The following is a 25099-nucleotide window of genomic DNA, read 5'->3' as shown; positions in this document are numbered from 1 at the left end:
GATTATTTATCAACTAAAGTATCCACACAGTATATTTATCAAATAATGATTCTTAGGCCCCGTTTGGTAACATCCAAATAGTGTCGATTCTGATTTTTTTTTGTTTCCGGGAGCAATTTGGGAACAGAATCATGTTTGGTAAAATTTTTGTTCCCGGAAACAAATTTCTATTTTGTTGTTCTCGGAATTAGATTTGGAACAAAATCAAGAATAAATAAAAAATGATTTTTGTTTCGGGAACTAATCTAAGAATCAAAACCAACTCTTCATCTTCCCCTTCTCTTCTTCTTCTTCATCGACCGCCATCCGTTGCCGCCACCGCCGGTCGCCGGTCTTCGGTCGCCAGCAATCGGTCTGGTAAGCTCGCTGAAGGCTTGCCAAGCCGGGGCAAGGTTCGGCGAGGTCGCCGGTGGTCGGCGGGCCTCGCGGGGCTGGGCGAGCCTCACGGGGCCAAGGGGCCTCGCCCGCCCCGGCGAGGCTGTCGGCCTCGGCGAGCTCGCCGAGGCTCGCTAGGCTAGGGCGAGGTCGGCAGGCTCGGCCTCGTCGAGGCTAGGCAAGCCTCGCGACGCCCGGCCCGCCGGTGGCAGTGAGCCTTGCCCAGCCAAGGCGAGGCCGGCTCGGACACCAGCAAGGCTCGGCCGATGAGGGTCGGCCTCGTCGAGGGCGCGATGGTCCGATAAGGTCACCGACCCTCGTCTAGCTGGTTGCCGGTCGGCAACCAGCCACAAGAAGAAGAAGAAGAAGAATAGGAGATAAAGGAAAAAAAAAGAAAAGAAAAGGAAAAGGAAAAAGTAAAAAGAAAAATTATTTAAAAATTAAAAGAAATTGATTTGGAACAGAATCAATGAGCACGGTACCAAACACAATTCTATTTCGGAATCGAAATTTTAGACAATTACTAAACGGATTAAAATGCTTAGAAATTGTTTCCGGGAACAAAATAAAAAAGAATAATTTCTGATCAGAATCTGTTCTTAGGAACGTAATCATTACCAAACGCGCCCTTAAGATTCTCATCTGTTTGTCCTTGCAATATATATATTAGCATTTATTATGATCCTAAAATGCAACCCAACCATTTAAGTATAACAACCAAATCACAATATAGAAGCGATACAAATAATTCACAACCACTTTGTCATCAACAATAGTAAAAGACCGAGTAAAAGATAGAATTTCAAAAGGGTAACTATATACAAGTTGGGCAAATAATATATCGTGACATTATTATTAAGTCCAGGAATAACAATCCCATGAGTTAAAATCAAATCAAATCCAATTTTTTAAAAGACGCAAAATCTACCTTATCTAAACCAAATTAGAAGACCATGAAATTACCTAAACTATATGAGTATCAACTAAATAACACTAAGCTAAATCTAATACTGAGTCTAAGTTTCTAATCAAGACCTATTTTATAATTTTTTTTTCTTAATTTTCGATATTATTTGTTTATTTATTTTTATTTGGTCTCTTTCTTGGTTCATCACCTTCTGAACACGGGGACATGTCAGCTGCTGCATAAATCCTTCAGCCTTTCCATTTTGTCACTCTTTTCTATTAAACTCACCGAAGACTACCCTTGTTCTCTGCTGAATTTCCTTACTCAATTCCACTCATCTCCTTCATTCGCTCATTCATAAACACCCTCATCACAGCAGCACACTTACCATCTTCTGTTTTGTTCTGATGTTCACGTCTTCCCCTTTTCTTTCGTCAAGTCAAACGACACGGATTAACCAACTCACCTTCAAACAAAATCAAGAGATTTCCCATACAACCATTCAAAATTCATTCGGTCAAATGCAAAACTCATATGTTCACAGAAGTAACTCAACCAGCAAGAAATAGAGCAGTAACCATAAGCACATGCTGTAAGCAACAATTGATGATCCGGCACGCAACTGGGTCAGGATTTTCGCCAAGCACGTTATAGGCATTGAATTCTCCCTCGGCTTATATGGTTACTTGACTGAAATAGCAAAGAATCAAGGATACATTGACATCAAATTGGACAAGGGAGCTCACGGTCAGCATGTAAAGATTCCGGTTCCATCTAACTTGAGATTAATTTCAGCAAGATCAAAGTTCAATCATGGGTTTCAAAAGAAACAAAGATCAATTAAAGTCTACACAACGACAAGAGTGAATCGTTCAAGCAAAAGACGACCCTCCGTCAAAATTTGAACCAAAACACACGTCATTTTAGTTCAGGAATTTTCACAAACAATTGGTAGGCATCTGGGCTACGCATTTTAGAACCAAGTCACTGCTGATTGGAGTCGTTCAAACTGCCTGGGTGGCTAGAAGAAGAGGGCGTCATGAAGAACGAATATGGAGAAGTGTGACCTCAGAGACTCCGTTCAAGATATGGTGTCGAGAGAGAGAGAGAGAATGGAGTAGGTCGTTATCCGGTGATGGACGATCGGCGGTGGTACTGCAGCGGTTAGAGGTGATGGCCGGAAGGAACCCGTTTTTGGACCAAGGCTTCCAAGGATCTTGGCAGACTTCTTGGACTGATGGGCTCTTCACAGTAAGGGACATCGACTAGAATTGCTGGGCTCGGTGGATTTGGGTCGCGACTGGGCTCAGTACTGCTTCCTTGGGCTCTACAAGATGGGCCGAAACCAAATTAAGCCCTCTTTCTTTATTATTTTCTTTTTCTTCCACTTTTTTTTAATTTATCTATTTATTATTATCGTTGTTATTCTACATTAGACATACGCTTGATGTGCCGACCAAAGTATATATTTGTATAATGTCAAGCGTGTTATATTCTGAAAACGTAATTGGCTTTTTTTATCCTTGGTGATGTTCCTAAGAGAAAGGCTCATTATGAAGTTTTTTCCATAAAGAAGATGCACCATGAAGTTAATTTGGAAGGAAGTTTCGATGTAATGTCATTACTAATTCTCGTCAGAATTGACCGTAATCTCATGTGAAGTATCCCGGGATTCTCGTTTCATCGTACTTAGCATGTAATCATGTTTTTGTCAAAAAAAGCAAAAGCGCCAAATAATTAAAAGATAGATGAGAGGCCAGCCCATCACCCGACCTCGGTAAGCACGCATGCCATTTTGTCTTACTTTGTGCATCTAATTGTCGTAAATTGCGTTCTATTTTCTGGCCTATCTTTTAAATGTGACTAATGGACAAGAAGTTCCCTACAATTTGGTAAACTGCGTGCCATTTTTTTATTCAAATATTCTTTGTTTATCGAGCGATACTACAGAAGAAGACGAGGACCATGTTTTCTCATTTTCAAAAGTTCACCAACCAGTAAATATGCCAACTTTGAATGTCGCTCTCCTAGCCCTAAAAATTAAAAAAGAAAATGAAAAAATGTTACCTAGATCTGTTCAATCTATTGCCTTTTCTATTATTCTAAGTAATTACGATGTTACTTGATTTTACTAGTCTTGCAGTGCTACATAGGTTGCTTATATTTGTGTTTTCCATGAATGAAGAAAGTATGTGGAAAATGATTTTTTTTTTTACCTTCATTCAGCAACATAATGTTTGTGGTAGTCTACATTTGCTCCATTACTAAATTTGATTACCTAGGCTATTCTATAGCTTAATTTCTAGACTCAAGGTGGTTTCACTGCAATCATCATTTAAGTAATATACTAGATACATTTGATTTGAATTTGTGTAATCTTGATTAATATGTTCCGTGATTTATCAAATCTTAAAAATATTCAGATTCTAATTAGTGTCTATATATAATCGCCGTTATGTTTAAATTTGTCATATCATATATCTTTCTACATTTGTACAACACAATTAATGATATAGAAAAAGCATCCATTTCATTTGTCTCTTGTTAACACAGCTTACAAATAATTATTTGAAAATGTAGAGCATGGTCAAGCACTCAAACTCAATCATAACGACTTGCTCAATGCATGCCAGAATTGCTCAAGCTCGAGGCTAGATCTGGTTGAGCATTGCTCCAGCTTCAGGCTTCATGCCTCTATATTCAAGTGAGACCATGGTAAGGGAGGGAGGGAGGGGGAGAGGGAGAGAGAGATGCAGTAAGCAGATGCAGGCAAAGGTAGAGCCTAACTTGTGAAGGGCGTTAGTGGTGTCGGTTTGGGGAGTGGTGCCGACCGTCGAGGATGGAGTCCTTGATCGGCTGTATCGTGGGGAAGGAGAAAGAGAGAAATGTGTGGTAGAGTAGAAGATATTTCATGTAAGAGTCATATCCTATGGCAATTATACAAGATGTAACAAGCCAATGAAAATAAATATTTTCGAATGAGCCTTAAATGGTTGGAAACAAGCATCATTTTGTGCTTCTGTGGAACATTTTGGTTTTCGATCCAGAATGACGTGATCATCACTATGATTACACTGATGGTGTTCCATACTTCGATTAAGCTGTTTCTTATTCAAGATTTTGAGGTAAAAGGTCTGGCAAAACTTAGTTATCTCTTAGGGCTTTATGTCTTCTGCTGGGATTTACTCTCACGCCAAGAAGGTTACTTTGGCGCATCTCAAGCCGAATGCCTAGTTGAATACTTAAGACAGCCAAGCATTAAAAGATGCCACCTTGTGTCGTCTGCTTGTGGGGCATTACCTTAATATTTACTTGTGATATAGCTTTTGCAGCTATATATTATCAGCCTAATCCATGTCTCGTTTAGAACTACTAACTATGCTACAATTCTATGCACTATCTGTTTACATCGAGTACTTCATTACTTAAGTCCTCTCTTGCTTTGAATGACTTCTCCGATGCCAGTTATGCTGGTCATCTCAATGATCATCTCTTTACGGCTTCTTTGTGTGTGTGTGTGTGTGTGTGTGTGTGGAAACACTGTAATTTCATGTTGTAGTAAAAAGCAAGATCTTAACATTGAACCCATGCTAAAGCATATTATCGTATTTTAGCTAATTCAGCTATTGAAGTTTTATGGCTTCGGTGGCGTCTCAAAGATACCTGTGTTCTGTAGAAATCTGATGCTACTTTATTTTATGACTCTAGCAATATTTTATGACTCTAGCAATGCTGTATAGGTTGCTTATGTTGATGTTTTTCATGAATGTACAAAGTACGTTGAAAATGATTTTTCTTCATCGTTCAACATAATGTTCGTGGCAATTTACATTTACTCCATTATTAAATTCAATTATCTAGGCTATTTTATAGCTCAATTTCTCCAGTCAAGTTGGTTTCACTTCTATCATCTTATTTTCGAGCAATATGTTATATATATTTGATTTTGTGTAATCTTGATTGATTTGTTCTGCGATCTATCGAATCTCACCAATATTCAAAATATTGTTGATGTCTTTTATAGTTGTCGTTATGTTTAAATTTGTGATTTCATACATCTTTGCATATTTGTACTATGCAATTAATGATATAGAAAAAGCATTCATTTCATTTCTCTTGTTAACTATAAAGAATCATCTAGAAAGGTAGGGTATAATCGAGCACTCAAAATCCGTCACACCTTCTAGCCCTATGCATTGCTCAAGCTAGATGCTAGATCTTGTCAAGCGTCATTGTAGCTTTGAGCTTGACGCCTTTATTTTTGAGTGGGGCAATAGCAAAGAAGAGAGAGAGAGAGAGAGAGAGAGAGAGGTAATGTTAGTTTAGGGAGTGGTGGTGACCATTAAGGATTGTTGGTGGTGTCATTGATTGGCTAGTGTCAATTTAGGGAGTGGTGGTGACTGTCAAGGACTGTCAGTGGTGTCCTTGATTGGCTGTAGAGAGAGAGAGAGAGAGAGATGGATATGAAAACAAAGGTGGTGTTAGTTTAAGGAGTGGTGGTGATTGTCAAGGACTCTTGGTGTTGTCATTGATTGGCTGTAAGGTGAGAGGGGGGAGAGATGAAAATAAAGGTGGTGTTAGTTTAAGGAGTGATGGTGACTATTAAGTACTGTCGGTGGTGTCATTAATTGGTCGTAAGGTGAGGGAAGAGAAAGAGAGATGAAGACAAAGGCAGTGTCACTTTAGGGAGTGATGGTGACCATCTAGGATTGTCGGTGGTGTCATTAATTTGTTGTAGCGAGGGAGGGAGGGAGAGAGAGAGAGAGAGAGAGAGATGAAGACAAAGGTGGTGTCAGTTTTTTTTTTTTTTTTTTTTTATCTAAAAAGGTGGTGTCAGTTTAGGGAGTGGTACCGTCAGGGATTGTTGGTGGTGTCATTAATTGGCTGTAAGGTGAGGAGAGAGAAGAAGAGAGAAATGTGTGGTAAAGTTGAAGTTATTTCATGTGACAGTCATATGTCACGGGCCGATCGATTGGGATCGTGATCGCGCGGCGACTTAGGCTATTTTGGATCACCTAAGCCAAGCCTTGCGTGATCGAACGCTCACTTGCTCGCTCACCCGGATCGTAGAGAGAGAAAGCTTCTAGAGAGAGGAGCTTTGGAAATAAAGGAGTTTTGGTATTACTGAAAGGATTGGATGGATACAAATGAGGGGAAGGGCACCCCTTCTTATACTAAAGACCCTCTGATTACATCCGTTGATTGACTATTTATCCGACGGACGAGATCGCACCGCCAAACCTATCGACACTAATGAGAGCTATCAACTACCGACATTAATGGCTAGAGACTTCTAGAATGCGGCTCAATTACCGTATCATCCGCACTTGGAAAGTTCTGGAAGGAGTCTTGTCAAGAATCCCAACGAGCATAGGAGGTCCTCCGCGAGAAGGCACAACCCCTTAGTTACCGGAACCTCTTGGCCGTGACATTCTTCCCCACTTAATCGAGCGACGCCCTCGTCGCTCATAGCTCAATGGGCAACCTTTCTGGCACGAGCAGAAGCTCTCTTCTTTTGGTTTTGCTTCACTCGAACGCTCACGAACGAGGGACCACACCCTTCTATTTTCGGCTCCAACTTTGGCTTGGGCATGGCATGTGGCGAGTACTCGACCTTGGGGAAGAGCGCTTGGATCGGCATGTCGCGAGTTGGAGTAGGAGGATCCAACTCTACCTTCGGCTTCTCCATGGATGGTGGCTCATTCATGCATTTTCTGACCTTCAAGCTCTTGTCGAGGCGTCGGATCGTGGCGATGGTCTTGGTGTCGACCACCCCTTTCATCATGGGGATCATCGCCGGGCATTTCGGATCAAGGATCATAATGCACTTGGTTCTCATATCAATCATGAATCTTACGCTATTGAAGAATTGCATTCCCAAAATGAGGTCATAATGATCGAGAGGGATTACTGCCCCGTTTGGTTGGACTTTCACAAGGGGCTTTAGGGGCCTAAAGCCCATTGGAGAAATTTTTGTGTTTGGCAAAGTTTTTGAAAACCCCTTCGCTCAAATATAAGCATTTCGAATGCTGAAAGCTGGGGAGGGGCAGCATTAAGCATTGGGCATTTGGGAAATGCCATGCGTATTGATAATCTTCTCTTCCCCAGTCGTCGTCTTCTTCTTCTTCTTCTTCTTCTTCCTGGCCATCAAGCTTCTCCGACAGCCGCCACCGCCGCCGCTGCCTAAGGGTTGCACGTCCCCGGTGACCACTGCCTGGGGGTGGTGCAACCCACGACCTTAAGCGGTGCCGCTTAGGTTGCGTGGACCTCAGGCGGCACCGCTTAGGTCGCGCGGACCTCAGGCGGCGTCGCCTAAGGTCGCGCGGACCTCAGGCGGCATCGCTTGTTTCTGCGCGAACCAGGCGACGACGCATGAGGTCCATGCGACCTCAGGCCACCAAATCTGGCGGTCTGAAGGCCAAATTTGGCCACGGACGGCTAGATCTAGCCTCTGCGACCTCGGGCGCTTGAGGTTACGCCTCCCAGGTGGCGACGGCGTCGCCTGAGGTTGCGTTGTCTGGGTCCGCGCGACCTCAAGCCGCCACATCTGGTGGTCCGAAGGCCAGATCTGGCCTCTGCGACCTTAGGCGCCTGAGGTTGCGCCTCCAGGTAGTAACGGCGTCGCCTGAGGTTGCGTTGCCTGAGTTCGCAATACCTCAGGCCGCCAAATCTGGCGGTCTGGAGTCCATATTTGGCCTCTACGCCTCCAGGGGCTTAAGGTCATGCTTCTAGGAGGCGATGGCGTCGCCCGAGGTCGCAACCTCGGGCAGCCAGATCTGGCCGCCCGGCACCGCCGGCCGCCGAATTTGATTTTCAAATTTTAAAAATAAATAAATAAAAGCAAAAGCCCATTTGTAATGTAAGTTTTGCCAAACGGTATTTCGCTAAAGTTGCCTTTCAATGCTGTTTGAGACTATAATTTACCAAACGGTGTAATATTTTGGACAACCACTTTGTCTCAAAGGTATTTGCATTCTCCTAAGAGCATTTCCCTAAAGCTGAACCAAACTGGTCTTACCTCGAATTCCAACTTGGCCTTCCATCTGCCAATTTTGACATCCACGTCAGGAGTCAATCCTATAGCATGGAGGCCATCCGAGTTGATGGGTTTGAACATCTCCCGATTTGGCTCCACGCAAAGTCCCAAGGCTTTCACCACCTTGGTCAACATGAACATGTTTGAGGCACCGATGTTGACCAAGGCGTATAGCACTCAGCCACACAATTCGACCTCCACGAAGAACATGTCCGTGTTCGGTGTAGCTTCTTCTTTGGACGGCTATCGAGGTTGGACGATGTTGACAACCTTCATAGCTCCAAGTCGGATTTGCTGCTTCTTTTCTTTGGGCTTATGACATTCCGATTTTCCAATTCTATTTTCAGTAAAATGAGACGGGCATTTCATCTACATGTGTATAATTCTTTTCTCTGAATTGGCCACTCATGAGAAGACTAGTCTATCAGGCGAAGCCGTAAAGAGATTCTAATGCATCGGACTCAAGAATTTGACCAAGAAGCGACCTTTCAACCGAGCTAATCTACAATGGTCAGTACGACACAGTTAAAAATCAATTAGAGACTGGAGATAGGTCGATTCAACAAATGCATGTGATCAAGTGTGGGTGATTCCCACAATTCTTGTCGATTGGCACTTGGACCAATTTTTCTATCGTTTGGTACCACTGTGTCCGTATTTGAAACATTGATATTACCACGACAACCGAGAGTCGCCAATGTGTCAAAGATGTACATTGTGGCTTGAAAATGATCAACCGCATGTCAAATGCATGAAAATTTCCTAAAAACTACCCGGTAGATTATGACGCGCTATTATCATGCCAGAGTGAAATTAACCGTAAAATGGAAACCGAATTCAAAAATTGGAAGTCATGTTGTGTCATAAATCATTTTAGGAACGTTGACTCATCTTCAGAAGATTTTCTTACAAACCGAGTTTTTCAATGGAAAATTAAAGTATGGTTAATTTGGTTTGGGAAAATTAGTAGGCCCGCTTTTGATTGTACTTTTGGGATCCAAGATGGTTCTATGGTCGAGTAAAAATGTGAATTGAAGTGTGGTGACAATGAATTAATTTATGGACTTCAATTTGGTTCAATTAGAAGAGAATTGAATGAAATTGAAATAATTGAGATACAAACTTTTAAAATTCGCATGCCATGGTGCAAGAGGCATTTTGGACCCATTGGAGGATTGTTATGGAAGATTTGAGTGAGTGGAAAGTGAGGTCATGTGAGGTCATGGTGGGGCCAAAGTGGGGGGGATTTTGACAAGTGTAGGGTGCAATTTTGCTCTAAAAAATGTGGGCTCTCACATCATCTTCTTCCTTGAAACAAGGACTTTGCCTTGGGAAGGGAGAAAAAAAATAAAAGCTGTGCGGAACCAGCTCCTCCAGTTGCCCCTTCGCTCGCTCGCACGACCGCTCGCTCGCACGTCATCGGAGTCGCTTGCTGCCGGTGTTACTTCTCTTTCGCTCACACGACCGGCTAGCTCGCTGCTCCACCTTTGTCTGCGCGCTAGTTCACCACCTAGCCGCTTCTCGTGTGACCCTGACTCAGCCACCGTCGTCCCGTCCCCAGAGCGGCCAAGGTCGTCGTTGCTCGCTCGCGTGAGGTACTCCGCCGTGCGTCCCTGCTGCTTCGCCTTCATCCGATCATCCAAGCCATCGTCCAGGCAGCTGCTCGCCGTCACCAAGGCCACCGAAAGTCCCGTCGAAGCTGCTGCTTCCACTCGCCTGAGCCACAACCATTCCGCACCCAATCAACCGCCGAACAGCCCTCCTCCGGCCAAGATTAGAAGCTAAGTTCCAGCTAGGTCGTGGAACTTCAAGGCCTGTTTTGGGTGCCTTCGGTCCTCTTTTGATGTCGCCCCGAGGAAGTTTATCGACCACCTCGCCATTGTCTTCGTCAAAAACTCATCGGAAAGCGATTCCGGTGAGTTTAGCCTCCTAAACCTTGATTATAAGGTTAATGATGCTTTAGGTGTGCTTAGTTTAAGTTAAGTTAGATTAGTTTAGTTAAGTGTGGATTAGATTAAGGGGTGTGATTAGTTTAATGCATGTTTAATTAAGGCTAAGTAGATATTTAGATTACTATAATCTTGATTAGACCTTAATTGATTATTTTTGAATAAATAAATATTTCGAAATTATTTAATTATTTAACAATATATTATATCATATAAAATTATTAAAATATTATTATTTAATTAATTTTCGAAATAAATTTAATTATTTATTATTTCCGAAAATTATTTCGGGATCTTAAATTGTCATAATTTCGCGTTGATCACTGCTATGTATTCAGATTATGAATTTGATGAGTGTATATTGCAAATTGAGTGTTGATTGTGAAAATTATGTACTTTATTCAAAAAATCCCAAGTGTCGGGTTTTGATACCAAAATTTGATTTTAAGGATTATATTAAATGGTGGGGTTAGAGAAAGTAAGACATTGGTTTTCTGGTTCGAAATTAATGTGTCCCCACACATGTGAGTAATTTCTTGGATATTTTTAATATGAAGAAAAGAGGCCGATATCACTATTTTAAATGGAAGCATTGAGTAAAATGTAAAGTGTCCTGGGCCGAGTATGAATTTATTGTGTATTAATTAAGAGGAAATTGTCTTGAGCTATTGAGCCAGACTTGCCCCTATGTGGGATGCCCCTTATAATGGGCTCGGGTCACAGTTGATTTTAGGCCTATGCTCCTTCGGGAATGCCGTCGACGTAGTGACGAAGTCGTGCTCCAAGGTGGGGAGACGATGCCTGGCAAAATGCCAATAGATAGCCGAATTGTGAGTAAGCTATGCCCTTGTATGGCAGTGCCCTTGTATGGCAGTGAATAACAATTGGAACGCATGCTGAATGATTTGATTATCGGTTTATGGGGCGAAATTGTGTGGCACGGTATGGGACGTGTCATAACAATTTGGTCTTATAATTAGGACTCCTATAGTTTTGGTTATGTGAAAATATTGGTGTTTCGGTTGTTTGAATTCTATTATTGTATATGCTTGAGTAATATGAACTGTGCTAACCTGTAAGAAAGAATTGATGCAAAGGTAAGTTTCATTGTTTGTGATGATGTGGCTAGGCCATCCTTGAGTGTATTTTCATTCTAATATGGGTTTAAGGGGTGAACTTGCTGAGACAATGTCTTACCCCGTTGTAGGCTTACATTTTCAACTCCCTAGTGGATGGAGCGGCCAGTTCATTATAGTTGGCCTTGTGGAGTTATAGAGGTGAAGTTGAAGGATTGGAGATCGTGTTCGGCTTGTAGGTTGTGGGATGATCCCTTTTTATAAGCTGGTCTTTTGTAGACTTTTGGTTGTAGATCTCTGTTTGTAAACTCCGTTGGATTATGTAAGTGTTTGGTTATGATTAATTGCTTGCTTTTCTATCCCAAATTAATTGTTGTTAGGGATTTGTTTCGCTTCTGCATGTATAATAACATGAATGGGTCGGTGACATGTCCTGGGAATATCACACATTTGCATGACCATGGTGGGATGTTCGCGCGCTTGGGGTTCGTGGCGTGACAGGGCTCCTCCTCCTCTTCTTTGATGGCAAGAAGGGCATTGATCCTACCCTTCTTTGGGCACTTTTGGGTCAAATGCGGACCTTTGCAAATGAAGCAAGGTGAAGACAGGGGTTGATCAAACTTATTCGTCATGCAATCCGTTGGTCGACCCTTTTGGAAGGACGGCTTAGAAGTTCCTTCACCCCATGTCTTGACTCGGCCACCTTGATCATGCGCGCCTCGGAGTGTGCTTCTTCCTTCGTCCTCAGAGGATCACTCCGACCTCCAATCTCTTGCTCAATTCTTTGGTTCGGCTTTGGTGAGGTCGACGAGGGACTCGGCCATGCTTAGCACTCTTGCAAGACTATTCATGTCCTGTCGCTTTAGCTCAAGTTGTGCCCACGACTTCAATCCATCCATGAACGCTCCGAGAGCCTCCTCCTCTCCTAGGTTGTGGATCTAGATTTGAGCTCCGTGAATTCCTTCACGTACTCTCGGATCGTGCCTCTTTGCTCGAGGCGACAGAGCTTGCTACAAGCTTCTTGTTGAGCAAACTCAGGGAAGAAGTAGTCTCGGAACTCTCTCATGAAGTCATCCCATGTGTCAACGGGATCGGCATCACGCTTTGTCTCGTCGCACCTATTGCGCCACCAAAGCATTGCGGTATCGGAAAGGAACATCTAAGCGGTTCTTACCTTGATCAACTCGTCTTGAATGTTGACGGCGTCAAAGTATTGCTCCATGCTTCACACGAATTTATCCACCTCCTTGGCGGATCAGTTGCCTTTGAACTCTTTAGGCTTCGGCACCTCGAGCTTAAGCACCGCTTGTGTAGGTATCACTCCACTGGTGATGCTCAATTTGCATAGGGCGAGCTCGGTCTTGAGCTCTTGGATCTCCGCCTTCATGGCTTCGACCTCATCCCTACGAAAGCTTTCTTCCTCGATCACTTGGACACGCTCCTTCAACACATCGATCGATACTTCAAGGGCTTCGTCCTTGTCATGCAATGGGGCTGTTGCTTGGTTGATGCCGGTCGTGAAATCTTCACAGAGCGAGACCTCAACCTCCATGATGCGGTCTCTCACATCGTTAAGACCTTCCATGAACTCGACCATGGTACTCTAGACCTTCACGAGCTTCTCATCCAATGCAGCTACGACATCCATTGAGGCTTCTCTTTTCTTTATTTGGCTGCGAGTCTCCTTGACTTGCACGGCCTCTCCATCCATAGCAGCTTCTTGGCTCGACATTCTCTCAAACAATTGGTGCTCATCGATCTCTCGAAACAGATCTCTCCTTTGCTCTGATACCACTTGTCACGGGCCGATCGATTAGGATCGTGATAGCGTGGCAGCTCAGGCTCTTTTGGATCACCTAAGCCAAGCCTTGCTCAATCGAACGCTCACTTGCTCGCTCACCCAGATTGTAGAGAGATAAAACTTCTAGAGAGAAGAACTTTGGAAAGAAATGAGTTTTGATATTACTGAAAGGATTGGATGTATACAAATGAAGGGGAGGGCACTCCTTCTTATACTAGAGACCCTCTGATTACATCTGTTGATTGACTCTTTATCTGACGGACGAGATTGCACCGCCAAACCTTAATAGCTACCAACTACTGATATTAATGGCTAGAGACTTCTAGAATGCAGCTCAATTATCGTATCGTCCGCCCTTGGAAAGTTCCAAAAGGAGTCTTGTTGGGAATCTCAGTGAGCACAAAAGGTCCTCCACGAGAAGGCATGGCCCCTTAGTTACCGGAATCTCTTGGCCGTGACACATACCATATTATGATACATTGCGTAACAAGCTAATGAAAATGAGTATTTTTAATTTTTAAGTGCCAATTAGGATGACATGCATAGAGTGCACGGGCCATTTGGATTAATCAATCACATCACGTCAATCATGTGTCTAACACATAAATACATATTTGTAGTAGAGCAATAGTTTAATATTTTATTTAAGGATTTTTTTTCTAAACATAAAGATTGTTGAAAATGCCAAAAGTTGGGAAACATATTTGATATAGATATTAAATTTGAGGAGATTCTTGAAATTTTCTCTAATATAATTATAATAAAGGAAAACTAAAAATTCATCTTCATGTTCTATCCTGATTTCACTTTATATCTTCTAATTCCGAAGCTAGGAATCTAATTATGTGTTGAATTAAATCTAGACCCATAAAAATGATGGATCTAATGTAAATCTTCAAAAACTCATGATCAACAAAAGTAGAGTAAGTAGAAGAGATGATGAATTTTATGAATTAGGATAAAGATGAAAATTTGACAAACTGTATTACATGGCCAATCTTGGCTATGTTGATGTATATGTAAAGTAATAGCTAGCTTCCAAACAGCGTCTTCAACTCTCTTTAACCCCTTGATGAGAGACTAGTGTTAAAATTACACATATAGTATATTCGCAGGTTCATATTCTTGTACTATGACCCGCATCAGCTAACTCTTTTCAACTTTTTTTTTAAAGTAAAATTATACAATAATAACATTACCACATATGCTATTTGATAAATATGAGTTATTTAGAATAAATAAACAAGTTGGAGAGTTTGATGCACACTAAATTTACGTTACATTGTCTGACATCTAGATTTTCATATAATACCTAAGAAAAACCGTGCAGACCCCATACTAAATCCCATAGTTAAACACAAATTTTAGTATAATTATTAAATTATTATTGATTTTCTCCGTCGCATCACTTACAAACTGTGCCAGGTGGTGGAAGGCTTTTGATTTGCTTTCCTCGTCGGCGTCTTTTTTCTGCACATTTCTTTCGAGAGGGTTTCGTCGGCTTTTGCTTTTTTGCAGCTAAAGCAAGTCAAAAAGTCTTTCGATGGGGAAAGACTTTTGACTTGCTTTCTCTCGTCGTTGAGTGGTCCTCGATGGTGGTGACACCCTCATTTCATGTGCCTTTCCTTCTCGTTCTCCTTCTCTGGGCCCCGCACGAGGTTTGACTTGGAAGCAGGTATTCGGATCGAACGGCTGAGGACGATTCCATTTGGAGAAGGAGGGATTAGAGCAGGCCATCGGGCGATTGAGGCCTGGACTGAGGCATGCTTAGATGCAAACACGCGTAACAATAAAGCGTGCCCACTTCTGGAACAATTTCTTTTTTTTTTTGGGTGGAGTGCAATGCTTTCTGAACCCATCATTGTCACTTTTTGCAATTTATTTCCACTCATCCATCACAGTGGCACTTTCGTAATAGTATTACTAAACGAGACTCTCTTCTGCACTGCTCCTCTCTCTCTCCGCAAAGCTCTCATTCTAGAATTCTCACGCATTCACGTACTCCGTTAGCCTTTTCAACTCTCTCGCTCTTCGCTCCGCTGGAAACATGGTGGTTTCCGGCGAACACCGACCTCTCGACTGCTCTCTCCCTCACGAGCTCACCTGCGAGACTCCCCGCCCCAGCCTCAAGCTCTACTTCCTCATCGGAATCCTCAGCCTCTCCGCACTCTCCATCGCTCTCCTCATATACCTCTGCGTCCTTCTTAGCCGGACCTCGAAGAAGCACGAAGTGCCAGCAAAAGGGACGAATTCTTGGGAATCAGTTGGACCTTCCTACGAGGTTTTTCTAAGTTTTCATGGACGAGACACTCGTCATGGATTCACCGATTTTCTTTACCATGGCATGGTTGAGACCGGGATCCTCGTCTTTAGGGATAATGAATCCCTCCATGTCGGTCAAAGAATTGGCGATGAACTTCTACAAGCCATCCAAAACTCCAAGATCTACATTCCCATATTCTCCAAGAATTATGCATCGAGTCACTGGTGCCTTCGAGAGCTTGCATACATGGTTGAGTGCGCCTCCAAATCGAATGGGAATAAAGAGATTTTGCCCATTTTCTTAGATGTGGAGCCTGATGATGTCAAGCTCAAAACAAAGTTATACAGCAAAGCTCTTTCAGTGCACCAGAAAAAATTTCGTAATGAAGTTGAATCATGGAAAAAGGCCCTCATTGAAGTGGACAAGATAAAGGGATGGAACTGGAGGAAAGATGAAGGGTAAATGTCTAAAACTTTTCAATTATTGTTTGTAGATTTCCTTTTCCTCTCTATTTAATTTAATTGTAGTGTTGTGGATGAAAAATTATTATTTCATTCTTTTCATTTTTCTCCTATTTTCTAATTTTCTTTCATTTTTCACCATGTTTAAGTATGAAGGAGAGTTTTCTTAAAAACTGAGGTAAAAATATATCAATCACATAAAACTCATGTGCACTACACTGCTAGCGACAAAGCTAATAGAGAGATAACAGTTTTAACAGAATAAAAGTGCAGGAAATATTGCATAACCGTTGAATGTTTCAGAAAAAAAAAAAATGTGTACTACCCGTAATTTAAGGGGATTTTGTGTAGTTTCCTACGTATCTTTCATCCTCATTTGTATGGCAGTGCGATTTTTTACTTTCGATTTCATAAGCTCGAATAAAAATATAAAAGTATAAGGGCCAGTGGATATATAAGGAATATTAGAATGAAACGATTACTTAAAAAAGTGAAAAGCTCTGTTCTCTTATGAATATCGGCACTGTTGTGGCGATCGCTCCTAGCAATTCCGCCAAGCCGCCAGCCAGCCATCGCAGCAGCTCTCCGTCAGTCCCTGCCACTCCTTTTTCACCAGCCCAATCCCAAGCCACCAGAAGCCGCAGCCGAGCCATCTGGCCGCCACCCTTTCTTTCTCTCACTCCATGGCAAGTCGGATTCGGGCTCGGGGTGTTGGGTCTAATGTCACCAACCAAATCTAGGGTCAGCGGAGGCCGGCAAAGCCATCCCCGGTGGTCGCAAAGCCACGACCCGCGTGACTTGAAGGATTAAGACAAGGCTGAGATGGGCGGATTGACGAGGTGCGATGGGCAACGGCACTGGAAAGCGACAGTGACAGCCTGGGGAAGTGAGTGATGTCAATGGCGGCTTGGTGGTGGCAGGGGTTGACGAGGATGATGACTAAATTGGGGGAGCGTAGACAGATCGGAAAAAATCCTGATTGTTTTAGCGTCTAGATTATTTTGCGTAATTTCCGCAAATTGTAAGGACAATTGAGTCATTTAGGGAGTAGTTTTGCAATATGAGATATATTCTTAAAATGGTTGTTACGTTGTTGCAGCCAAGCAGATTTGATGCAATCTGTAATTGAAACTGTGTTGGATAAGCTGAATGTCCGCAATAAAAAGATTGTGACTAAAAATCTAGTTGGAGTTGATGATCGTGCAAAAGCTATAATCGAGATGTTGGACGTGGGATCTGATGTCATAGAATTTCTTGGATTACACGGAATGGGCGGGATTGGCAAAACAACACTTGCTAAGGTTGTCTTCAATCAATTGTCTTCTCACTTCAAAGACTGCAATTTCCTTTCAGATGTCCGAGAGTTATCACAACGCCATGGTTTGGTATATTTGCAAAAACAGTTGCTATCCAAGTTTGTTACTTCTCATTCTATGCTCGACTGAATTGGTGATTTGGATGCGGGGATCAACATGATTAAGAGAGTTCTTGGCAATAGAAAAGTTCTCATTGTTCTGGACGATGTGGATGAGAAACAGCAACTCAAAAGTCTAGCGGAAGAAGGTGATTGGTTTGGTTTCGGTAGTAGGATTATCATAACTACTAGGGATCAAAGTGTTCTAAGGATTGAGGGAGGAGCAATAGGTGAAGGCCATGTAAAAAAATCTGCAAAAGTTTTGATTTACGAAGTACAGGAAATGAAATTTGAAGATGCTCTTAAGCTTTTCAGTAAGCATGCCTTTAGAAGGGACTCACCGCCAGATTATTATGGCTCCCTTTCAAATAAGATTGTCTCCACATTGGGAATGCTTCCTTTAGCCCTTGAGGTTACAGGTTCATCCCTTAACAATGAACCCAAAGAATTCTGGCAAGCCACATTGAAAAAGTTAAAAGATGCTCCTCCTGATGAAGTCCAAAGTAAATTGATGATATCTTATGATAAGTTAGATAATAAAACAAAGCAAGTATTTTTGGATATAGCTTGTTTTTTTGTTAATGAGGATAAAACATACCCTCTCTCTATGTGGGATGCCTATGGATACCATCCAGACGTTGCCATTAAGGTCCTCTTTCTCATGTCCTTGATCAAAATTAAAGATGACAATAACTTTTGGATGCATGATCAAGTGCGAGACCTCGGAAGGGAAATTGTACGTCAAGAGAACAAAGAACCCTGCGAGCGTAGTAGAGTGTGGAATCATGAGGATGCCTTGAATATTCTGAAGCAAAAAGAGGTATAGAAAGAGTATAGCAATTTAATTTCATGTGAATTGTTGCAGATTATTGTTGCAAAAGGACAATTTGATTGCTATGAGCGCTTGCAATTGTTTGATTTTGACCATTACACGTGGACTTCTTGGTGTTTCCATTCTCAGGGAAGTAAGAAAATAGAAGCTCTTTCACTTGGATCTCGAAGATTCTTTTATGAAGACATCATTCTAAAGGCTGATGAATATGCTGCTTTACAAAACCTGCGGTTCTCGCGTGGGGTGTCCTTTGTTGGAGATTTCGATAATCTTTTCTCCCGTTTAAGATGGATTTCTTGTTCCATGTTTGAGACAAAAAACTTTCATCCAACTAATTTGGTCGTTCTTGACTTTTCATGGAGCAAAATTTTGGGAGAAAGTATTGATTGGATCAAAGTACGATACAACTCCACGCCTTGACACGTAAATTGTTTCTTTTCATTTTTTTTTGTAGGTTGTTTCTCAATAAATATTTTATTTTATCGAATTGTTTTGCAGGCGACAAGAAAACTAAAAGTCCTAGATCTCAGCAACTGTAAAAACTTAAGGAGAACACCCGATTTATCTACACTGGTGTTCTTGGAGATTTTGAGATTACGTGGTTGTGGGCAGATAAAGAAACTTCCGAACTCGATTGGGAAATTACAATCATTAATCGAGTTGGATTTGTTAGGAACAAGTATTGATCACCTACCGGATTCATTTAGCAATCTAAAGCAACTAACAACACTTAGGATGAGGGACATTAAGGGAGGGTTGACAAAATTACCTAGTGCGATCTGGTTTGTTCAGTCAGTGACTGGTCCTTTTTGGTCCAACGGAAGTAGGCAGTCCTGTTTGAAAATGCCAGACTTGTCAGGGACCCAAATATCCGGATTACCCACTGTGGCGAATCTTGTCTCTAATATCCGTGAACTTGAGATAGCTGCACAGGAGAGCAGACGGTTAGGGAATCCGACGTGGACCCCTCTTGGTGAGCTGGAGAATGTCATTGTTTTATCCTGTGGACCCGATCGTACCCGATCTCAGATGGAAAAACAAATATTGGCCACCCCAAACATGCGGTTCCTCCTCCAGCTCCCGTCTAGTTTGAGAGACTCAATATTTCGAGAACTGGCGAACTCACCTTTTCTATATTTTTGTTCAACTTGTTGGTGGATGCCGATATTCGTTGGTATATGTGATTCGGAGTTGGAGAAACTCCTTCTGCAGGATTGCCCGCTTTCAAGACAGCTCTACCCTTTTTGCAGAAAATGAAAGGATTCCGGTTCGAAAAAAAATTCGATACGTCCTCCATAGCGGCCACCCCACAATAGCACTTGAGCCGTCACATATGAAGAATCTGCAAGAGGTAGATCTGTTCGAATGCGAGCTACTAGTCGAGATTCGCGGCCTCGAAGAATTGGGATCCCTTTCATCCCTTGCGGTCGCATATTGTAGGTCGATCGAAAGGATGCCAGACCTGTCGAAATTGTGGAAGCTAAGGGAGCTTTGAGTAGGAAAATGTCTGAATCTAAGAAGCATGGAAGGTTTGGACCACTTGGAATCTCTAAAGTGTTTGCGGATTCACGATTGCAGGTCGTTGGAGAGTTTGGTGGACACCTCGAATTTGGATTTAGAATGTTGCCTAATTGTCCGTTGCAAGTGGTTGCCCGACCGTCGCAATTATTGTAAACGTGGCCGGGGTTGCTATTGTGAGATGCTTTTCGAGGGTTATGGAAATCTGACCTGATGGAAGTCCAGCAAGTATTACAGGGACACCCGGATGTTGCGCCAGTAAGGAATTTAGAACATGACTTGGTTGTGGTGCTTGGTGTAGCCATTTTGTTTGTTTTGTTGTTGTTTTGTTTTTTTGTTCTATGAAAAAGGCTTTCTCCCGGACAAATATTGATGATGAAGCTAAGGAAGTGAACAAGGCACGCTCATACGATGCCAAAACATTGTCCAATTTTGATCAGCTTTTGAACATAGTACTCAGTTCATTGATTGATGTCCATGATTTTCATTTTATTCCTCCTTTTGTCTTTGTTATATATGAGTTTCAACTCAAACGAGTGTGGTCAAACCCTGTTTTTCCCTCTCTTGTTTTGTTCGAAACGGAGAAACTGAACACGGAATGTGAAAGTCTCGTAGCGAGAGATGAGGAAGGGCTAGAGATAGAGAGAGAGAGAGTGGATGGTCGGAGTTTCTCTCGGATTCTTACATTAGAGAGAGAGAGAGAGAGAGAGGAGGTGGGGGTGGGGTGGGGGGGGGGGGGGCGCGTTGTGTTGTTCGAGGTCAGCGAGGCTGTGCTGGTCGAGTCGCAGACGGGCAAGCACATATACTAACACTTTTTATTCACAATTGTGGCTTATGTTTTATCCCATATGCTGTAGGAGGGTTGGCTTTTAGGAATTAAGCTTAAAAGGAGTGCCCTGAGCCCACATTCTCTTTACTTATGACTCCCTATTCTTTCTTGTTACTAACCCTGATTGAACTGCAGATGTTCGAAAAAATTCTTGACTGTATTGCACTGCTCGGTCCCTAGGATTATCTTGCAAAAATCCAGTATATGATTCAGTCCTAACATGGGTGCAGAGTTCAGAACAGAGGTGCGCATAGCCCAGGGAATGAATGGTATTCAGAACCCTGGTAACTATATGGGTCTGCCTATTCTATGGGGTAGATCCAAACATGAAGCTCTTGGCTTTTTAAGGATAGAGTCTTGACAAGGATGCCTAGCTGAAAATCTAAGTTGTTGTCACAAGCTGGTAGGGACATTAGGTAAAAACAATGGCTTATGCTGTACAAACTTACTCCATGTCTTGTTTCAAGTTTCCAAAGAAGTGGCATGAAGAAGTGGATTTGTCATTGATAATATTTGTGGACCTTAAAAAAGACTTAAAGATTGACAAGTTTCCTCTGTTATGTGCAGTGAACAAGAAGTACCACCCTCCATTTTTTAGCGATGAAGAATGGCGTTTCGATAAAATAGCCAAAGACAGTGCTCTACGCAAGCGCATGACATTGAGAGGAATCAACATTGTTGTAGAAAAAAGAATAAGGGAAGCACAAGCAGTTTGCAACTGCATTTTGTTACCAAATTACCGGCAACCATCTTCACTAGCAGTCAGATAAGCACCGAGGATGGTACTCCTCTGAGGATCGAACAAGTAGATGGCAGGACCAATGAGAGGGTTATGAGTGGCCCTCTATCTTCCATAAAGCTCAAAATTGTCATCCTTGATGGCGATTTCGGGTCAGACGAGGGAGAGGATTGGACCGAGAAGGAATTCAATTACAACATCATTTGCGAAAGGGAAGGGAGAAGGCCATTGATAATCGGGAGCCGACTGTGATCTTGCAAGGGGGGAATTGTTTGCCTCCATAATTTAATCATCACTGACAGCTCGAGCTGGATGAGAAGTCGGGAAATGAGCTCAAGCTGTGCAAAAGGTTTCTGCAGAAATAAGAATAAGTGAAGTGAGAAGTGAAACTTTCATTGTTAAATATCATCGAGGAGAGTGTAAGTTTGCAATGCCTATCATTTTATGATGACAATTTAATTCCAACCATCAACTCTGTATGTGGACCATAGAATGACTGACAAGTTTTCTCTGTTATGTGCAGTGAACAAGAAGCACTATCCACAATCACTGAGCGACGAAGTATGGTGTTTGCAAAAAATAGCCAAAGACAGTGCTCTGCACAAGTGCATGACTTCGAGAGGAATCGACACTGTTCAAGATTTCCTCCAGCTGTACGAAGCGGATGCGCCTTTCTAAGAAACAAAGTGACTCTTACTCTTCGAGCACTGCTAATTTCTCTTTTTTCCAGTTCACGTTATTCTGAGCATTGTTCAATATTAAATCGTGCTACTTCTTTTGTGTGCGATGTTATTTCAGGTACTTGGAAATGGGATCACCAAGCAGACATGGGAGACCATCGTCAGACATGCCAGCCCCTGTGTAATCAACGATGACAAGATGTATTTCTACCAAGCTTTGAACAAGGCCAGTATAGTGTTCAATTCGGTCATGAAAGTTTCTCAAGCAGCACTCGATGGCCAAATTTACCAGTTGGTAGACATATTGGCCCACTCTCAGAAGGTACATAAATCATAACCCGAAACATCTCTATCTAGTAGCTGAGTGTGAATCTATCTGGACCTATAGAAAGGGCCTGTTTCTATCGGATTAGTCTGCTTCCATGGCAGAATATATACCACAAGCACTTCTCTTAAAAAAGTACCCGTTTATTTTTGGACTTGATTGGACCCGCTGCTCAGTTGACAGATTTTGTTGCAGAACTTGAAATGGCTAGATTACAATAACAAGAATCAATGGCGGTGCTCAATGCCCTGCCCAGCGTCTCTCTTCTGAGAGCCCCAACCAATTTGCCTACAGAGCCGTCAATCGGCCTGAGCCTGCCTCTTCATCATCTGTTTTACACAGAGCTAAACCAAGCTATTGTGGTATTACATCACTTCCATCTATCTTTTCCTTTTGGCCTTCTTAATCTTTCACAGTTTAGTGTTCCCATTTCTTTATCGGCACATCCACCTTTTTGCACATCTATGGTAGCTGAAACTGAAATGCATCATTATTCAGATAGACCAGAAGTGACTCCTGAATTTAGTTATTAACTGGTTTCAGCATCGTGCTGCTACAATGTCACAGAGATCAGACAATTAGTTTTCTGGGGCCACAGTCATATCACTGCAAAAATCTTTGATCCGACTGTAATTCAACAGCTTGGCAAGGGAGGACTTTTTGTCCAGTTTGAGTGCTGGCGAAAGCAGTCATCTTCCTGGTTACACACAAGATGTGTTTGCGTCGAATATCCATTTGTCTCCTGAAGAGCTTTTCCAAGTGCCATCTCCAATCCCTAGCAATTTGATGTGGACACCGGAGCATACTTTCATCATTGAGTCGAGCAGCGGGGCAGATTTTGGGATCTGGCCATCTCGCACGGGTTATGGAGTCCATAATTCTAGGATTGCAAGGGTCAAGGTGGCATGGTGCAAGATCCGTGATGTAGTGAAGTGGGGATTGGTTCAGCGCGTTGCGGCTGCAAAGAGAACAGCAATGTTCAATTGTGCAAGTTATCCAGCTGTATAAATGGAGAGTCTGATCCCCCAAAAGAATTTTGGGTGCTTCAGGAGTGCGAAGCTCTCACCCACACAGGCCAGTCATCACACGCGAAGTACAAAAAAAAAGGAAATTCATGATACTTGATGCGAGGAGATTGTCTTGGGGGTATGAGAATGTCTAGTTCTAGGAGTAAGCTGCCCAGGATGCATCATTGACTTAGTTTTATGCATGATCACTGCGATTTTCTCTATTGTTTTTTGTTGATTGTCCTTTCATATTTGAATGAAGTTGTGCACCATCAAGATGGGGCTGCCAATTGGACGTGTCTTCTCTCTATGGGTCACGCAAGCTGATCTTAGGAAGTACCTCAATACAGGGGTTCTTCCTCAAGAATTGTAAGGCTTTTGCTCTCTTCTTCAAGAATTGTTTGGCATTCTGTTTGTCCCAAATACATCATCCCTTGATTTGTCAGTTTACTGCCCTGATATGCTTAGTAGACTTCTCTTTGCTTTTACAAAATTTGTGAGAATATTACTTAGTTTGCGAGATCCAAAGTTTCTCCTGTCAGCTTTGCTGTTTTTGATCTGAAATATTATATGGTAACCATTAGTCACAAAGCCCTCAATCTTGACGGTATATAGTCAAGGTTCTTCTATCGCCAATGTGGGACCTTGTTTTCCACGTAACATTCCACCGAGTTCCTGTAGGCTTGGATCTAAGACCACTTCGAGACTATTCCAGAGAATATTTCTGGGCGAGAAAAGAGAGGAATTTTTCTCTTTCTAAATTGAGCAGTTTTGCTTTCATCTGCAAAAAATTGAAATGGAAACAATTCATCTTTATCATTAAAAATCATGCAAGACGTGCAATGTTTCCTGCTTGATCAATGAAAAGTGCTTATTTGATTGTGAGAGTGAGTTCTAACGAAAGAAATAGGAAGAGAACCAAAAAAGTACTCTTACGCAAAAAGTAAGATCTGAATACGAACTAGTATAGAAAAGAGCATATCGGCAATTTAGGACGTTACACATGATGTTCCACGTACCTAAAATTGTCGATGGTGTTAAGCATGTTTTAGTCTCTAAATCTGTCGTAGATAAAAGCGCTCTTGTAGGGCAAGGTCTTGGCAAGAAAGAGTATTGGATTTATTTCCGCTACGGTGAATATGCTGTGGGGACGAGGTGATTGAGAACGGAATGTTCCTTATGAACTTTTCCTCTTCCAGAACATTGTGCACTATCTTCTTGTGCTGAGAAAATGGAAGCCTGAACTGCAAAGTTAGGAGGTCTCTGATGGGAAAATTATTGTCTGGGTTAAGCTACAGAGCGTTCCTCTGTATCTTCTGACATGGGAGGGTGGTCTTGAGGGCTTCTTCAAGGGTGAGAAAGGACTAAGGCAGGTCGATCCTTTATTGCATATTTTTGTTATGGTGATGGAGGTTTTCAAATGCCATTCAGTGCTCTAAGGTGAAACTCGCTGACGATTTGATGATATTTTCCAGAGGGGATAAGGATTCCTAGTGTTAATCCCCTTAAGACGGAGATATATATCTAGCTGGTATTAAGCGGCAGCTAGTGGATGATATACATCTCTTGGTGGCTTTAAAAAGGGCCAATCGCCAGTTAGTACCTTGGCCTTCCTCTGATTTTGGGAACGTGAGTGATGACAGTGTAAAACTTTGCTGGACAAGATTACTCTTCGAATGAGGTCTTGGACAATTTAGGCATCTCTGTCTCGGTGAAAGATTGCAACTCATTAAGGAAGGAGCAGCTTGGTGAATTTTTGGAGTCAAATTTTTTGTTGCCAAAAAGTTATCAATATGATGGAAAGCAAGTGTAACCCTTTTGGAAGGAGAATCTGAAAACGCTCGAGTTTCAAAAAAGTTGCTTGGATGATGCATGTCTCCCCAGGTT

General features: G+C 42.3%; 3 protein-coding genes and 1 long non-coding RNA gene across 5 annotated transcripts; all 4 read left to right on the top strand.

Annotated features, from left to right (window-relative positions):
* Nucleotides 1-15114: 15114 nt before the first annotated feature.
* LOC104428261 (TMV resistance protein N-like) lies at nucleotides 15115-17611 on the top strand. Its single transcript, XM_039306669.1, has 2 exons — nucleotides 15115-15865; nucleotides 16968-17611. Exons 1-2 carry the CDS (start codon nucleotides 15192-15194, stop codon nucleotides 17311-17313), a joined length of 1020 nt encoding a protein of 339 aa, XP_039162603.1. The 5' UTR covers nucleotides 15115-15191; the 3' UTR covers nucleotides 17314-17611.
* Nucleotides 17341-18108, top strand: LOC120290619 (TMV resistance protein N-like). The gene has a single exon (XM_039306949.1). The coding sequence runs from the start codon at nucleotides 17341-17343 to the stop codon at nucleotides 18106-18108; it is 768 nt and encodes a 255-aa protein (XP_039162883.1).
* LOC108956499 (disease resistance protein TAO1-like) lies at nucleotides 17983-20084 on the top strand. The gene is made up of 2 exons (XM_039306670.1): nucleotides 17983-18510; nucleotides 18613-20084. The coding sequence occupies exons 1-2, from the start codon at nucleotides 18418-18420 to the stop codon at nucleotides 19369-19371; spliced, it is 852 nt and encodes a 283-aa protein (XP_039162604.1). The 5' UTR covers nucleotides 17983-18417; the 3' UTR covers nucleotides 19372-20084.
* Nucleotides 20085-21467: 1383 nt separating this feature from the next.
* LOC104434953 lies at nucleotides 21468-23671 on the top strand. Of its 2 annotated transcripts, none has more exons than XR_005548415.1 (6): nucleotides 21468-21619; nucleotides 21724-21886; nucleotides 21999-22202; nucleotides 22389-22567; nucleotides 22773-23375; nucleotides 23475-23671. It is a non-coding gene; the product is annotated as an uncharacterized LOC104434953 (long non-coding RNA). The 2 variants fall into 2 exon arrangements; XR_005548414.1 differs by having other exon boundaries at nucleotides 22749-23375.
* The last annotated feature ends 1428 nt before the right edge of the window (nucleotides 23672-25099 follow it).

Source organism: Eucalyptus grandis, chromosome 2 (genome assembly GCF_016545825.1).
Source record: "Eucalyptus grandis isolate ANBG69807.140 chromosome 2, ASM1654582v1, whole genome shotgun sequence".
In the NCBI taxonomy this organism is placed as follows: Eukaryota; Viridiplantae; Streptophyta; class Magnoliopsida; order Myrtales; family Myrtaceae; genus Eucalyptus; species Eucalyptus grandis.
Note: the sequence above shows the minus strand (reverse complement) of the source record. Positions and strands in the feature narration are given on the sequence as shown.